This window comes from Anolis carolinensis, chromosome 4 (genome assembly GCF_035594765.1).
Source record: "Anolis carolinensis isolate JA03-04 chromosome 4, rAnoCar3.1.pri, whole genome shotgun sequence".
Classification (NCBI taxonomy): domain Eukaryota; kingdom Metazoa; phylum Chordata; class Lepidosauria; order Squamata; family Dactyloidae; genus Anolis; species Anolis carolinensis.
Genome location: NC_085844.1, coordinates 240,700,066 through 240,715,977, shown reverse-complemented (window position 1 = coordinate 240,715,977; position 15,912 = coordinate 240,700,066). Strand labels below are relative to the sequence as shown.

At 35.9% G+C, this 15,912-nt stretch overlaps 1 protein-coding gene across 3 annotated transcripts in view; it reads right to left on the bottom strand.

Annotated features, from left to right (window-relative positions):
* Window positions 1-1,285: 1,285 nt before the first annotated feature.
* osbpl2 (oxysterol binding protein like 2) overlaps window positions 1,286-15,912 on the bottom strand; it is a 74,241-nt gene continuing 59,614 nt past the window's right edge. For all 3 annotated transcript variants that reach the window (XM_003220697.4, XM_016993462.2, XM_062979021.1), the window contains 6 exons: window positions 15,407-15,496; window positions 13,644-13,767; window positions 12,321-12,440; window positions 8,438-8,561; window positions 7,444-7,534; window positions 1,286-6,279 (listed from right to left, as the gene is read on the bottom strand). In XM_003220697.4, the coding sequence (XP_003220745.1) occupies window positions 6,177-6,279; window positions 7,444-7,534; window positions 8,438-8,561; window positions 12,321-12,440; window positions 13,644-13,767; window positions 15,407-15,496 (652 nt within the window). In that variant the 3' untranslated portion in view covers window positions 1,286-6,176. The remainder of the gene's footprint in view (window positions 6,280-7,443; window positions 7,535-8,437; window positions 8,562-12,320; window positions 12,441-13,643; window positions 13,768-15,406; window positions 15,497-15,912) is intronic.

Sequence of the window (15,912 nt, the reverse complement as noted above, 5' to 3'; positions counted from 1 at the left end):
AATTACAACATAACATTACTGCGTATTGAACTGCTTTTTCTGTCAAATTTGTTGTAAACCCTAAAGTTTTGGTGCTTAATTTGTAAAATCATAACCTAATTTGATGTTTAATAGGCTTTTCCTTGATCAGTCCTTATAATCCAAGATATTCGCTTATCCAAGCTTCTGCCGGCCCGTTTAGCTTGGATTAGTGAGACTCTACTGTAGTTGGCAATTTGAAAGGTATGTCTATATTGACTTAGCTATTTTAGGTAGGCAATCGTACTGAGGGTGGCTATATCTTTTTGTGCTTCTATGTCCAAAATTCTTTGTATAGCACTCTTTTTTACTTGGTCTCTTAAAGCGCAGGAGACAGGAAGACCACAACTTCTTATATAATTTGTCAGTTGTGTAATCCAAGAGGTCTGGTAGTTGGGATTTTATCTGTTCTAATAGACAAAATTTTGGGAGTCTATTGGGCTCCATTACATTGATTTTACACCAGTAATTATACGCTCTAAGTTTAGACTGTGCATGGATTGTGTAAATTTCCAGATCAGCTCTCACTGCAGCATCTGAGGTCCTTTTATCTACCCCCAGTATGCTTCTCAAGTGCTGAGATTGTGCTTGTTCTATTTACTAGGATGGAACTTAAACTCCAAACTTCTGCTGCATATGAAAGCATAGGTGTAACCTTAGCTTTATATACTTTAATTATGCTTGGCATTAATACAGTAGATAGCCTTTATCTTGGAAGCAGAGTCCTTCATTTGAAGCGACGATGTCTCACCTCATTGACTATATGAAAAAAAGGAACCTCGGTAATTCTGTTTTCTCCTCTTCACAGCGTTATCAAAATGTAGAGAACCTATATGTGAAGACAATTTCCCATTAACACTAACTGGCAAAGGCACAAAAGGAAATCTATTTGAAACCTGATTACTGCTGCTCCGAGTAAGTGACTGGAGATATCTCACTTTGTTCTGCCATTTCAATTTCTATAAGAGACTGGACCCTTCACTCCTACTTTCCTAATTACACATTACGAAAATGAAGTGGGAAGGTGGACCCTCATTGCATGAAACTTTTGTAAGGGGTTGGTTTGCCCTCTGGTTTGCCAGTAAAACTGAATTACCACGTTGCAAGAGGGTGCATGTCGAAAAAGTATGCCACCCACATGAAAACTTTGGAAAACTCTGTTATAGACTTTCATTTTAAAACAATTATCAAGGGACAGAGTTTATGGGCAGGGAAAATAAGGAACACAGAGAAGTCAAATGACACAAGCCATGGGAATGGAAACCAGTTCTCTTCTCCAAAACAACCTTTATTTGCTTTGACATTTTTAACATTTAAGTCCACAAACCTGTACAGACTTATCTAAAAAGGTAATATGATTTCATATAGTTAATATAGATGGGTATTGACAGTTATTAAATATTATAAAAATAAATCCATTTCACTAAAGCCTTTTTTTATTAATATCCTCCAACATTTTTCATGCAACATGGGAAAGGGGAAAAAAGAAGACCAGTGGGCACAGTCAGCCTGGAATTGCTTTCCAGCACAAGCCCCACTCAAATGACTTCCACAACTGAGGCTTGGGCCAAAAAATAATTCCAGACGGATTGTGCAGTGTATGCAAATTATTAACAGGAATAAAGCAAAACAAAGAAGGCAAAACAGAACAGCAACAATAGCAGCAGAGAGTGGATTGGGAAATTGGGGAACAAGGGAAATATAGATACTTGTATATATAATGTTTTACTTTCCCTGCCCCATGCTATAAAAATCATACTAAAAATCAATTTCTGTGTTAGAACCATTAGCTTTACATACATTTAAATATTGCTTTATTTTACAATTAACCCCAAACCACGTATGTATTTTGAGAGGCAACAATACAGTACATTGTGAAATTAATGTAAGTTTCAAAACACTACGTGAACAGGAACATCTACATTTTATTTAAAATATTTAAGTACACAGAGTACAGTGAACAGGAGGAAGATTAAAGACCACACCAGCCATCTGAACTGTTTGGATGATTACAACACAAAATAGAGACTTTTATTTTTCAGAATCACAAGTTAGTGATCCAAAGATTCTTGGAACCCGTCCATATTTGGGAAGAAACACTTCAAGCAAAAATATATATTTGGAAAGCTTGTGAAGGACCTTTGTAACTTACATATCTTTGCCCATCAGTTTATAACTGCTGACTTAAAATGCTTATATATCAATCAGAATTATATAATTTTGTATAATTTGTAATCAAAACAGGTTTTGCATCTTAACGTTTAAGTCAAGGATTCACAAATGTGTCATAAATCAAAATACCTCTACACTGTATGGTCTATTGCAGATTGTAGACTAGGTGTGATAGGGATAAACTCAATTATATTTTCATATCTGAGTGAAATTAATGGAATTTTTAAAAACCCAAACATAAACTATACTGTGCAGTGAATGCCATCTTGCTAGTAATTAGTAGTTAGTAGTGTTTTTAGAAATCTGGAATCTTGTAAAATTAAATGTAAGAACAATGCAGCCAACTATATAAACTGAATGTTGAAATGAAGCAAATGGCTTTCTGGATGTATTATATATCTGTAAAATGTATTACCGAGAAATTTATTTTATTTCAGGTTAATGACCTGTTACCTACATGGTATGCCAGAAGTGATCTATTCTAGTGTTGACTTCTTACTTTCTTCTAGCTGTAGATTGTGATAATGTTGCATCTATCTTGAAGTAAATATAGTTTGCCTCCTTACCAAGAGGTAAAACAACGATCCCAACAAAAGCTGAACCAATATTTAATATATACATCCTTTGTGCTGGCAAACATTTCCTATAATTCAGTGTCACATTGAGGATACACATGTGGACTTTGAAGTCCTCCTTTATATCAGAGAGGAAGCAATACTTTTCTGCTGGGACTAATTTATGCACAAAGCCTTAATTAAAACCCATAGATCAAGGTAGATAAAATGGGAAATGAGCAGCCAAGCAAATAAGTAACTATTCTCCATTTTATTTTATTTTATTTTATTTAAAAACAACCTTTCAGTTATATCTACCATAACAATTAACATGATTAGTTTTAAAAGTGCTTTTTCCTCCTTGAGGAGGTGTCAAATGGTCAGCTCTTGTAAGGCAGTGCTCGAGTTAAGAAGGTGGCACCAAGAACAAGTGCAAGTTTAATGTAAACAAAACAGGTGAATATTTTTAAGTAATGTAATTTAACATGATTGTTAAAGCTCTTAAGAGCCTCGGAGTTTAGTGTGGGTTTTTAATTTGAAGCTCTTCTGACCTCTTAGATTGATGAGGCAGGATAGACATTAATGGCTCAAAGACTGAAACAATGGTTTTACAATTCCTTCCCAGCAAAAGCCATCCTTTGTAGAGAAGCAGTTGCTAAGCCAACCTTCCTAAGCTGCAGAGGAACCCCAGATTTCCTCGTGTCACGTTTTAAATATGTGGCGAAAGAATCAGTTATGTACCCAAGACATTTAACATGGTGTCTGCCTGGGAAGGAAGGATAGGACGCAGAACAGGTAGACATGATTTCCTGACTGTTTATGGAACAATTACATGATGGAAAACATTCCGTTGTTCTTCTTTAAAAGGTAAACAGTCTTTTATAAATAGAAACAAAACATGGATCTCAAAATAATTAAACATTTCAGAAAATCCAAGGAATTATTTTACCTTGCGGTGGAATCAAAATGAAATATTACCTGTACATTAAAAAAAATATGTAAGTTTAGTGTAATGAGTTTTTTTTCCTGCAAACTGAATTTTAAATATGGGACAGATCTCTATTTGTCTCTACAAAGAAGGCAAATGTAGCTGCAGCATTTACAATACAGATTTTTGACTCAAATATTACAAATTTCTTAGGAACTTGTAACAGGGGAATGGTCTTAAACAGGAGAGGGAAACTTTATTGTTCCTTATACACAGGCTATTAGGACTCCAGATATCCCAATCTATCAGTCAGGCTTTGCTGGGTAAAAGCAGAATCAGTTATTATAATACTTATTATTTATTCATTGTGGGGATCCTTTTCCTTCCAACTTGAATGTTTGGGAAGGACGAGAGATGGAGGAAAATAACTACTGCTTTCTGGATGGAATCAAATACTGGAGAAAACAAGAGAAATTTTCTATTTGTTTCCACACCACTTATTTAATGGCATTCAGAAGCAGTATTCAATGCAAACGAAAAGAGAAACTACTTAAATAATACGAGTAAATGTGTGGTCAAGTGCCTTGAAGGGAAGGCCCATTGAAAGGAATGGAGAACATGGTACCACTATATGTAGTAAATTACACTCAAGGGCATTGGGTTTAAGTGCTTGGAACAAGGTACACTGGTCATAGACACTTCTCACAGTAGTGTCTTTTATTGCCTCAAATGCTCTCTGAAGGTAACAAAACATGACTAAAAACCTTAGCCAAGTTCCCCTACTTTATAGGCACACTGTGTAAAAAATCTTTGTGTAACCCATTGCATTTTCCCCTATAAATGTCTTTTGAGTGTCTCGTTCCCCTTTAGATAAAACTCAAACACTAAGTCGCAGATTGACATTTGCAAGTATAAAAACCATTAGCTAGGCTGGACATTTTAAATCAAAGATTACATGACCTTTCAGAGGCTAGACTACAGCTCCCATCAGTAACATCAATAGAAAAGGATGATGGGAGTTGCAATCCAACAATACTTATATGGCCATACATTTGCATAAGGATAAGGGAGAAATATCCAAAGTGGTATAACAGATCGCTTAATTGATTATTGTCATACCTAAATCTCTAAATTGGTTTCTGTGAACCTTTCATGCCCGCTTTGAATTCACCTAAATTGAGTAACAGAGTAAATTTGGTAGCTTAAAATAATTTATATCTTCTTTGTATAGCTCACACACTTTTCACTTTTTTCCTAGAAATACATAAGTAAAAAGAAAAATATTTCCCCTCAAAATTCAAATAACTTTGGGATTATATGGCTTTCTTATTTTAAATCTGAAATAACAAATCCACTCTCAGGAAAGTTATCCCTATAGGAAAGTCAGTGAAAGCTTCCATCATATCACTCAGTTTTATCCAAAAATGAAAAAAGAGAGAGAGAGAGAGAGAGAGAGAGAGAGAGAGAGAGAGAGAGAGAGAGGGACATTGCTTTTTAAGAATGTACTACAAGTTGTAATGTAGTAAATACGTCAAAACATGCACTAAAAATGCAAAACAAACATAAACCTTTTGTAGATACATTCCAAGTAAATCCAAAGAAGGAGAAGAGTGCATGTTTGCAAATCAGCCTAAAAATCCTGAATCGTGTCAAGCTGCCAAAATCAGCACTGGAGACAAAAACATCTCTGAACAGAAGCAAAAATGCTTGATTTCATACATGATCTATGCACAACTCCCATGTTCCTAGAAATATCTTCAAAATCTCCTGTGTTTTAAAAACAAAATGTTCTGAAACCTCAGACAGGCAGGTGTTTGTAGGAAAACCTACTAGCCACACCAAACATTCACTATAGTAGTTTGTCTTTAAAAAAAAGTCACAGGTACTTCATTGAATTGATAATCACAGTGCCAAAGACTGAGGCAGAATAGAGTAACAGCTTCTGAAACCTAAGCTTAATGTTCTCTTGCTACAACTGTAAAGCTTTTAAAATTAGAAATTATTCTGAAATTACTCCCAAGAATCCCAGTTGCTCCACTTCCTATTAGATACCTCTCCAATGGCCCCAACTGTATTTCTTTGTACCGACTCAGTACTGTTCCTCTGAGCAGTGAATACTCTAAAGGTATCCTTTATAGCTAAAATAAAAGAAACCATGTGGCTGTCATCTCAGTTTTAATAAAGGCACAGCCTCTGCACTGACTAAAATTTGTTAATTAAATGCAAAATGATAGATAAAGGAAAGAAAACAAAAAACATGGCAGCCACTTTCTTCTGAAACATGATTAAATTCAGGCCGTACCTTCAAAAGAGGGAGGGGGGACACAAGAATTAAATATTTTGGCAATCAAAACAAATGAGATATTCTTGATCAGCAACTGATAATTTTCATTAAAACTTTGCTTTAGAAAAAAAGTGCTTTCTAGTTGTGGTAAAGCCAGAGTGTCACTTGATTCATTGAAGTCGACTGATTCCTGGGTGAAGGAGCAACTGCATTCAAGATTTCAATATATATCTGGACAGTCAAAGAAGTTTCTATCAAAGTACCCTCCTGTGTATAACCAGTCAGGAGTCCCAAGATATGGATTAGTTCCTTGATAAAACCATCTGTGGGGGGAAAGAAAAAAGGAAGTAAATAAAAACCCACAAAGTTGGTAGAAGATCATTCTAATGGTGCCATAAATGGAATAAAGACCTTATCACCAGTCTTTTTTCTCAGTGCACAAGGCTATGAACAGGATCACCCGAGTCTGACATGCACCTGTAATTCGCATTTATAGTTCTGAGCAAAAGAACTGGCCACAACAGATACAGGTTTTTCCACTGCCATTGGCCCTATAATAATGTGCTCCATATTTCAAGAACAGAGAAGTCTCCTATTATTGAGTATTGACCTCTCTGACCTGCCAACAGCTCCCTAGGATTTCAGATGGGATCGTTCTAAAGATGAATACTAGGACTCTTTGCATGAAAATGTGTTGAGTGAGATGTAGTGCTTTATTAATTTTAAGGACACATATGCTTCTGCCCCTTCCTGGAAATCCAGTTGACCATGTTTTGCCAAACTATTCAATTTTAGTAAAATTTAACACTTATTTATTTATTTATTTATTTATTTTTCAAACTTATATGCCGCCACTCCCCTAGGGCTTGGAGCGGCTTACAAGAACCGGCTAAAATCAACAACTTAAAAAACATCTTAAAAACATCTTTAAAAACATCTTAAAAACATCTTAAAAACATCCTAAAAGCACCTTTTAAAACATCAACAACAGAACTCAAAAGCCTGTCGAAACAGATGTGTCTTACATGCCCTGCGGAAGGCCAACAAGTCCCGCAAGGCACGAACTTCAGGTGGCAAGGTGTTCCAGAGCGATGGCGCCACTACTGAAAAGGCTCTGGTAAGTATGCTAATGCTCTTTCTTCTACAGTTTATGAAATAGGTGCAAATGCCTCTGTTAGAATGTCAAAACTCTTCCTGATTCTATGTCCGTATTCTTAGATTAGAATCCTGTTGGTCAATCCCAACTAGAGTAGATCTATTTAATCAGTTCTTGAACAGTGGAGTCAACATGTAAGCTAATTCCATTCGTTCAATGAACCTACTCTAGTTAGGAGTAACACACAGGATTTATGCTAAAGTGCCTTCTTCTGGAATAATAAATTTGAAAAACATGGCAATTTAAAACACAAGAATTCATGCACTGCCCCATAACTGCTGCTTCTATAGGCAGTGGGAGTTTTTTTCCCACCCCAAGCCGCATTCATTACCTTGTTTTCCATTCAGTTTCATCTTTTGCACGTTCCTTACGAGCCGCTCTCTGCTTCTCTTCTAGCCTCTCTTTTTCTTTACTAGCCAGATCTAACAGATATTTCAAAAGGGATTGATTACTTTATGAAACAAGAAGAAAAATACAAAAGGGAGAAAAAGTGGAGAAATAAAATCCACATCATTTTAGGACTATGCTTATAATACATAGTCATGATTCAGGCCAATTTATTCAAATATTATTCACTCCAGTATCATCCCTTTAAAAGCACAAAAGATAAAAGCAACATGTATACTTTAAAAAATAGCAGATCCCAAGGTTACAGTTCCAGATAGACCTATTCTTTCACAAACCATTATTTTAATTTTGACTGTTCTGTCCAACTCTGGCAATTTAGCAAAAAAGAAAAAAGAAAAAAAGGAAATTTGATCATTGTGATCATTATAATTTTCCCCTATTCAGGGAGAACAGTTTTTAACAGTCTGGGGGACTGGAATGGTAACAGATTTCAACCCTATTCCAAGCCATATTAAGGACTGGAAACGCAAAAACCACTGAGCCAAAATTTGCCAATCCCCTGTTCTATATGAACCCAGAGGAAACATTTCACTTTTTATTTCGTGTCAAAAGCATTGCATAACAAATACATTTCAAAATGATGAAAAAAGGAAATCACAAGCAACTAAATAGTTTTAGACCAAAAACGGGCAACAGCAACTGCATTGTCCGTAGCTTTAAACAACTCCTCCTCCGGACACTTCACTATAAACCATGAATGAGCTGTGTCTGTCTCTCCATTCAAAGCAGCTCCATCAAAATAGCAGATAGGAGTATGGGAGGATCCTTTCCTCCTTTCTAAAACAGTTACCATTGCTCCTCTCAAGAAATTCCCTTTTATGCTCTATGACCTGAAGAAATACAAGCCAAGCAAGTAATACAGCAGAATACAATTACTTGGTTAATAGATCGTATACCGATGCCTTACATCCTCTTACCTATTTCTCCGTTCTCCATGTGCCTGATGTCTGGCCGCAATCGGCAATCAGTGGGGGCCAACACTTCTTCCATGCCCTTTTCCAATTCATTGAGACTGACAGCAAAACTGGTGAAATTGTACATCTTAAGTGGGGAAAAACAACACACAAATACATGACTATGTTGTCAAAAATTACTTCTACTATGGTTATTAGTCAGAAGGACAAAACATAGAAGAAGGGAACTCTTTGCGACATGTCCCTTCACACTAAGTAACCACAAATATTTTCATTTTTAATAACACTTGGCAGCATTTTGCTACACTTCATTTGTGCAAGAATACAGTATATTTTCTTTTTAAAACAATGAGAATGAAACCGAAGATCAGAAAAGGGATCTGTTTATTGGAGGGAAATTGCCATGCAACACAAAAAGGCCTTCAACCAGAAATTTGAGGCGAGGGGGAAAGGACCATCTTCAACCTGCCGTCCACTTTGCATTGTGACAATAATAAAATAATAATAAAACATTATTTATAGACTGCCCTATCTCCCCGGAGGGACTCAGGGCAGTTTCCAACATATATGGCAAACATTCAATGCCAACAAAGAAACATATAACAAACCACATAACAGAAAATACAAATGAATAGGACAACTCATCCCCGTACTTTGTTCATGTATTCACTGATCCAATTCAGGAAGAAATGCTGCTATTATGTTCTTATCCTGATTCATAGGTTTACTGTGGCTAAATAAATAATGCTATGGATTCCAGGGAGCTGGAGCTGGGTGCGAACTCTTTGGCAAATAAGGCAAAAAACCTTGTAAAAAGACACTATGATTCCATGGCATTGAGCCATGACCGTTAGTAGTGTCCAACAACATCAATTCTACAATCCTAAGACTCCACTTTAACTGCTATAGTTCCACCCTACAGACTTCTGGGATTTTCAATTTAAGGTGGGCATTCAGCATTCTAAACTAGAGGACCAGAAATGCCAGGGCCAAAATGCAGCTCTTGTGTCTCCTCACTAAAGTACAAACCCCAAGATTTCATACTATGTTGACAATGGAATCAAGGGGCTATAACTATGTTGTGTAAAAGGGCCCATTTTGACTGTTCATCATCCTCTAATCCCTTCCTTTCCCGTGACTGTGCTGATAAGAGCAAAAGCTCATTCTTGGATGAAAAAGAAAATTCCAGTAATTAAATCAAAGGCATCCGTGATGACTACTGCTCTCAATAGAGATTTATTTTTATTATTAAGGTCAGCTATATTTAGAAGGTACCACAAAAGGTTCTCTTGTAGTGTTTAAGGATTCAAACTGGAGTTTACAATTTGATGCTGTATAATTTAGTGATAGGTTTTTGCTATGATGCTACTGGATATTTTATAACAATGATTATTGAGTGAAACTAGACTATAATATATAATATTTGGTGTGAGGAAAAGTAGATTTCTGGAGATCTGCCATGATCCCAGGATAGGATCCCCCCCCATCCCTTAAATGGGATTATGGTAAATAAAACAAGCAGATATGGTACTCATTCTTCAAATATGTTACAAAATCTTTCATTAAAATATTTGTGCCTTTGGCTTCATTTAATTTCAGTTTATGAACAGAATCTTACAGTCTATGCTCGGTTTTTTTTAAAAATGTTCTTTAAAAATACTTGGATACAGCTTTGTACAATACTGTTGTATACCAACCCAATCTGTTTATCCTGTAAAATATTTTACAAGTTGTTAATTAAAATTTTCCCCTTTTCTTTATTGATTGTCTTGTTTCTTCTTGATATAACTTGCTAAAAGTTTGGAATTTCAATTTACAAATTCATAATAGTACAAGTATGCATATTGGAGAATTTGAAAAGAAATTTTATTTCAGTGTTTCTACTTCAGGGTTTTGTTTTTGTGGAAGTTGTCACAAATGCAAACTGAGGTTTCAAAACAAATAATGGAAACCAAAACAAGAGGCCAGATCAAAGCTTCTTGCTCCTTGACACAAGTACCCTTATCAGGAGCTGGTTCTTACTCAAAAGTAAGAAAGAAAAAAGCTGAATCCTTAAAGTTTGGCACTTTGTGGTTCAGTATGAGGCAAGAACCCTTAATCATTACAAAATAGGCTGAAAGATCTTAGGTCACGAGCAAATTATCATAGTGAGTCTAGAGATCAACAGTGTGGGTTGCTGTGGAATATTTTCCATTTTCCATTGATACTTTGCTTGCTCATCTGATGTAGTTCTAGTCTGCAAATGAAGAAGCTCGTGCATTATGGCTGCTCAGAAATCATGTTGACAAACAACAAAAATTATACTGTTGTTTTACAGTTTCTGCCATTTAACTACTACAGTTGCAAACATCAGACTTACAAATGACTCATAGTTATAAACAAGGGTGAGAAAACAGGAAGTGAGAGAAGTCTATCCTTAGAAGGGAAATTCACTCCTGAAATAGTGATTGTCATAAGTGAAAGCGGTCTCCACTGAAGTTTTATCTCCAATCCTTGTTTCTACAGCAAGTCAATTTTTTCACAATCCAATTATCACAGGGACTGAAAGTGAGGTGAAATCCTCTGAACAGGGACACAGACTGCCAAACAAACACCACATGGGTGTTAACCCTTCCCTACGCTATCCAAAGTGTGTGTGTGTGCATATATGGCTAGAGTTACACTTAAAAATGTACATCTTCTGATTTACAAAAATATTCAGCTTAAGAACAAACATACAGAATCTATCTTGTTAGTAACTTGGCGACTGCCTGTACTCATAACCAACTGAGTGGACAAAGGAAATTAGTATAGATGACAAAACAGAATCCTGAGACAGGCTGATCCACATTTTTTGATAAACAATGTTCTCAACAACAATCATTAGCTCAACTGTTTATAGGAAAACACGTTAATCACATGCCATTAGAATTCAAAGGTGAATGACAAATCATCAATGCAGTTTCAAAATATTTAAATGATGTTTAGTTTTAACTGCCACTTATTTTCAAGAGGTGGAGGTATTTGGGGGAAATTATATGGGTTAATCTACAGGTGGCACTACCATTAGTTGCAGTTTGAATTAAAGTATGAGCTTCTTTTCATTTCATGATCCCTTGGTACAACCTATCGGAAATTCTCCACCATTTACTAAGCTGGCTAGAGCTGTTGGGAATTGCACTTCAACACTACAAATTTCCTACTCCTGTTTTAAGGCAGAGATAGGAGACTTTGCCCACCCAGACTGCAAGTCCCACAATCCCTTAGTATTGGCAGTTAATGAAGACTGCTGTAATTCATTGCCATCTGAATTTATTTATTTATTTACCCTATTTATAGCCCGCCTTTCTCTACATCGAAGGCGGCTTACATATGATAATTATTCAATGCCTTAAACACATACAAACATTAAGCTTAAATTAAATTGTATTAAAAATTAATACAAATTAATTCAATATCCAATATTAAAATCACACCATCCAAAAATTGTAGTCTAAGACGGTTCCATAGTCATTGTACATATTCCAAATGTATTATTGCACTGAACTATTCTCCAAAAGCCTGATTACAGAACCAGATTTTTACTAAAGGGCCTCTATTTTTCCATTTTTCATCTCTTCAAGATTATTGTCTTAGAGATACGACTATTTCTTTACTTGTCATTCCTTAAGGATCCTATAACACAATAATGAAATGAAACTAATAGCATTATCAATAACAATTCTACAGTGTTTATGACTCAAGAAATATCCTTTCTTATTCCAGTATTGGTAAACCCAAAAGGTTTGGTAAGACAAACTCAGTTATCAATTTCAGTGTTTTCTTTATATCTGATTAAACTGGGACTCTTGAATTCTCTTATGTTAATGCACATCTACACCCAATATTCCAATTTTGAGCAATTTACCTGAGATGAATTTGTTGGTCTAGTACTTATCCTCCAAAGTAGCTTACTGCCAGGTATGACTTGGACAGTTTCTTGGATTTCTGGCATATCATCAGCTTCATCATTTTCAGGTTCCTCACTCTTAAAACAAAGAAAATGCCTTGATGGTAAATGGCAACTTTAAAATTCTTGGTCCCAATTGCTCCACACAGTTCAGATGACTCAAGACGAATAGAGTCCCTTCAATACATTATTATTTGATGTGACATGAACAAGTGATGAGCCCAAGAAGTATCTCTCCCCCCAGGATCCTCGCCTTGTTTCTTTTCTTTTTTTGTGGTATACATTTTATTGTGTTATGTGAAAATAGCATAAAGTATACAAAATTCAAAATACAAAAATTGTTTCCCCAAAGTCACAATCCCCTCCCCACCGTGAACCACCACCCGTAAGTTCTGACACCACTCAGTATGGAACTAGTATCTAATAAAAGTCTATCCTTAAAATTACACTAATAGATTCCCTATGCAGTCAAAGTCAATTTTTGTCTACTTTTTAAAATACCCAAATGCAATCATTGTTTCCTCCCCATATGCTATTGGAGAGCTTGGCCACTGATCCTCGCCTTGCCTATAAATCAGACTGTAAATGAAGGCTAAAACCTGAGACTTCAACCACATGACTCCTTGCTGATTCTGGGCTGTGACAGGCTAAACCAACTGTGTTTAGGTTTTCACTGCCCAGAGAAACATGATTTCTTCATTTGGGACCTTCATACAAAACATGGTGTTAGAATTAAGAAAATATTCTTTTGAGCTGGACATAAAACTGAGAATGGAAAAAAGAAGCAACAACAATGAAGTAATCAATAAACTATGGTTTGTTGAGAGTGGACATCATTACATTTGTACTGTGCAATAGTCTCATTCTCTCTCATAAAAGTACTGCCAATTTCTTTTTCCTTTTATCTTCATATTCTTTTTCTAGCTTTATTTCCCCTTTCTGTTCTGTTCATAAAATAATTAAATATAATTTCTCTGCAAACACCACAAACAAACTGAAGACTGAGACACCTTATCTCCCCAAAGTGTATTTCTTGGACCTCTCTCTCTCTCTCTCTCTCTCTTTTGCATCCTCCAAATGTTTCTTTTTTGGGAAACTTGCTTAATGTGGAAGAGCTGAACTCCTCCTCCTGCAAATACAGCTTAATAATAATAATAATAATAATAATCATCATCATCATCATCATCTTTATGTATTTCCTGCCCCCCCTCCACACACACACACACACACACACACCCCGTCCCCAAAGAGACTCAGGGCAGCAACTTAAGTCAACATTACCGGTTTGGGCTTCTTCTGGTCACCACCTTTTCTCTCATTCCTTTTGTAATTTTCGTAAGTGGAAGGATCAACACACCATAAACATTCTGTCCATTTGCCATAGATAACTGCAAGTTTCTTCTTACTGATTGTTAAAAAATCCAGAATAAAAATGAATAACTGAAAAAGCAAATAGTTTATTCTCTAAGATGGTTATTACATGGAAACTGAATATATACTCTGCATTTCTCCTGGAAAGGGACTCAAAGTGACTTACAATTCAGTTTTTTATGTACAGTACAGCTAAAATCATATTTATGAAGTAAAAAAAACCTGAAAAATTCCACTGGAACTGCACACAGTTCAAAATGTATGTTTAAAACACAAAGAAAAGCATAAAATCATAGCACCACACATTCGATCATTCTTCTGTTTCATAATCGAAACACGAAGGGCCTGTCTGAATAACAAGATCTTTGTGTGGGAACAGAAAGAGAGAAGAGAGAAGGTGCCAACCAAAGCTCTCATGAAATGGATTTCCACAGCCTGTGAGCAGCCTCTGAGAAGGCTCTTTCTCATTTTATCATCAAATGTGATGGTGGTTGCATCAAGATGAAGCCCTCCATCTAAGATCTTTAAAATTGTGCTGGCTTGCATGGAGAGAAAAAATATTTTAGACAGGCTAGACCCAAGCCTTGTAGGGCTTTAACAAGCACTTTGAATTCTGCTCAAAAATGAAATGAAATAACAAATCTGTTTCAGCATTTGGACAACTGAAGTTTCTGTAGTTTCCAAACACAGTCCCATGCCTCATCCAAACAGGATATCATCAAAACATATGCCATCATAACGAGATCCGATGCTTCAAGGAACAGACATTTTAATTATTTTATACGATTTAAATATTTAAGATCAAGCTTTAAGTTAAGCTTGTGATGTAAACTATTTTAAAATAGTTTATTCACCAAATGTTTGCATGGAAAATGGAAATTAACGAGGGAGAGAAGTAATCCAAAACCTGCCATATACAGTGGGGAAAAAATATTTAGTCAGATACCAATTGTACAACTTCCTACTTAAAAAGATGAGAGGCGCCTGTAATTGACATCATACTTATTTTCCACCATAATTTGCAAATAAATTCGGGAAAAATCAGACTATGTGATTTTCTGGATGTTGTCTCTCATCGTTGAGGTTTACCTATGATGTCAATTACAGGCCTCTCTCCTCTTTTTAAGTGGGAGAACTTGTACAATTGGTATTTGACTAAATACCCCCCCCCCCCACACACACACACTGTATGTCATCCAAGAATCAAGATGTGCAGATATACTTGACTGAGTAGTAATCCATACTTGGATCTATACTTACCCTTCAGGGATCATTATATACAGACTTCCTTCAAGAAATCAAACACAGAAAAAGCAGCCAATCTTATTTCCACTAGTAGCCAGCTATTCAAAGGACCAACCCCATTCCTAGCCTGTAGCAATGCTTCAAGAAGCAAAATAGTGAATGCGGTTTAAAAAGTGAATTGAGTATTTTATTTCATCCACAGTGTCCAGTTCATCAATTATAGTTGTCTCCCAACAAAAGTCAAAAGCTTACTTCTGAGTGATGGATTTGGGTTCTTAAAGGAGGAAAGAGAAGGATAAAGAAAAAGAAAGGGAAAGAAGGAGAAGCAAAGCTTGTTTCACTACAGGTGGGAAATGTGCTATATTTCACCTGCATAGGGATATATGCATATCACCTTAATCAACACCAAAAACAAACACAACACTTACTTTTTGTCTTGAATGTGGCCTTCTATTCTGTGAAGTTCTTTACCAAATAGTCCACATGGCTTAAAGTTAAGTATACACTTATCCCCAGTACTATAAAAGAAAAACAAATGAAATCAATGGTTCACAAAGCTATTACCTTGGTGGTGCACTTAAATGTAATACAATATTCCCCATTGTCCATTGTGATTTCAGTAGTCAATATGCTGAGATCAAAACAATCACTCATGGAGGACTTTGATCACAGTTGGATAGACTTTTTAGTGTTAATGACGTGGAAAAAAATGACAGGATAGAAGAGCGAGATGTACATGGTTATGTACATGTTTTTAAGAATTTCTAGATTGGGGCCACTGTAATGGCCCCAGGAACAAGGATAAAAGCAGTCTGAAGATTTGGTATAAGAGATTTGGTATGAAAGGGAGATGTGAGAGAAAGGGCTATGCATATGTACAGGAAGCATTTGCCTTGTAATGCATCTGTGCCTAGGCCCAAGTTTGAAGTATTAA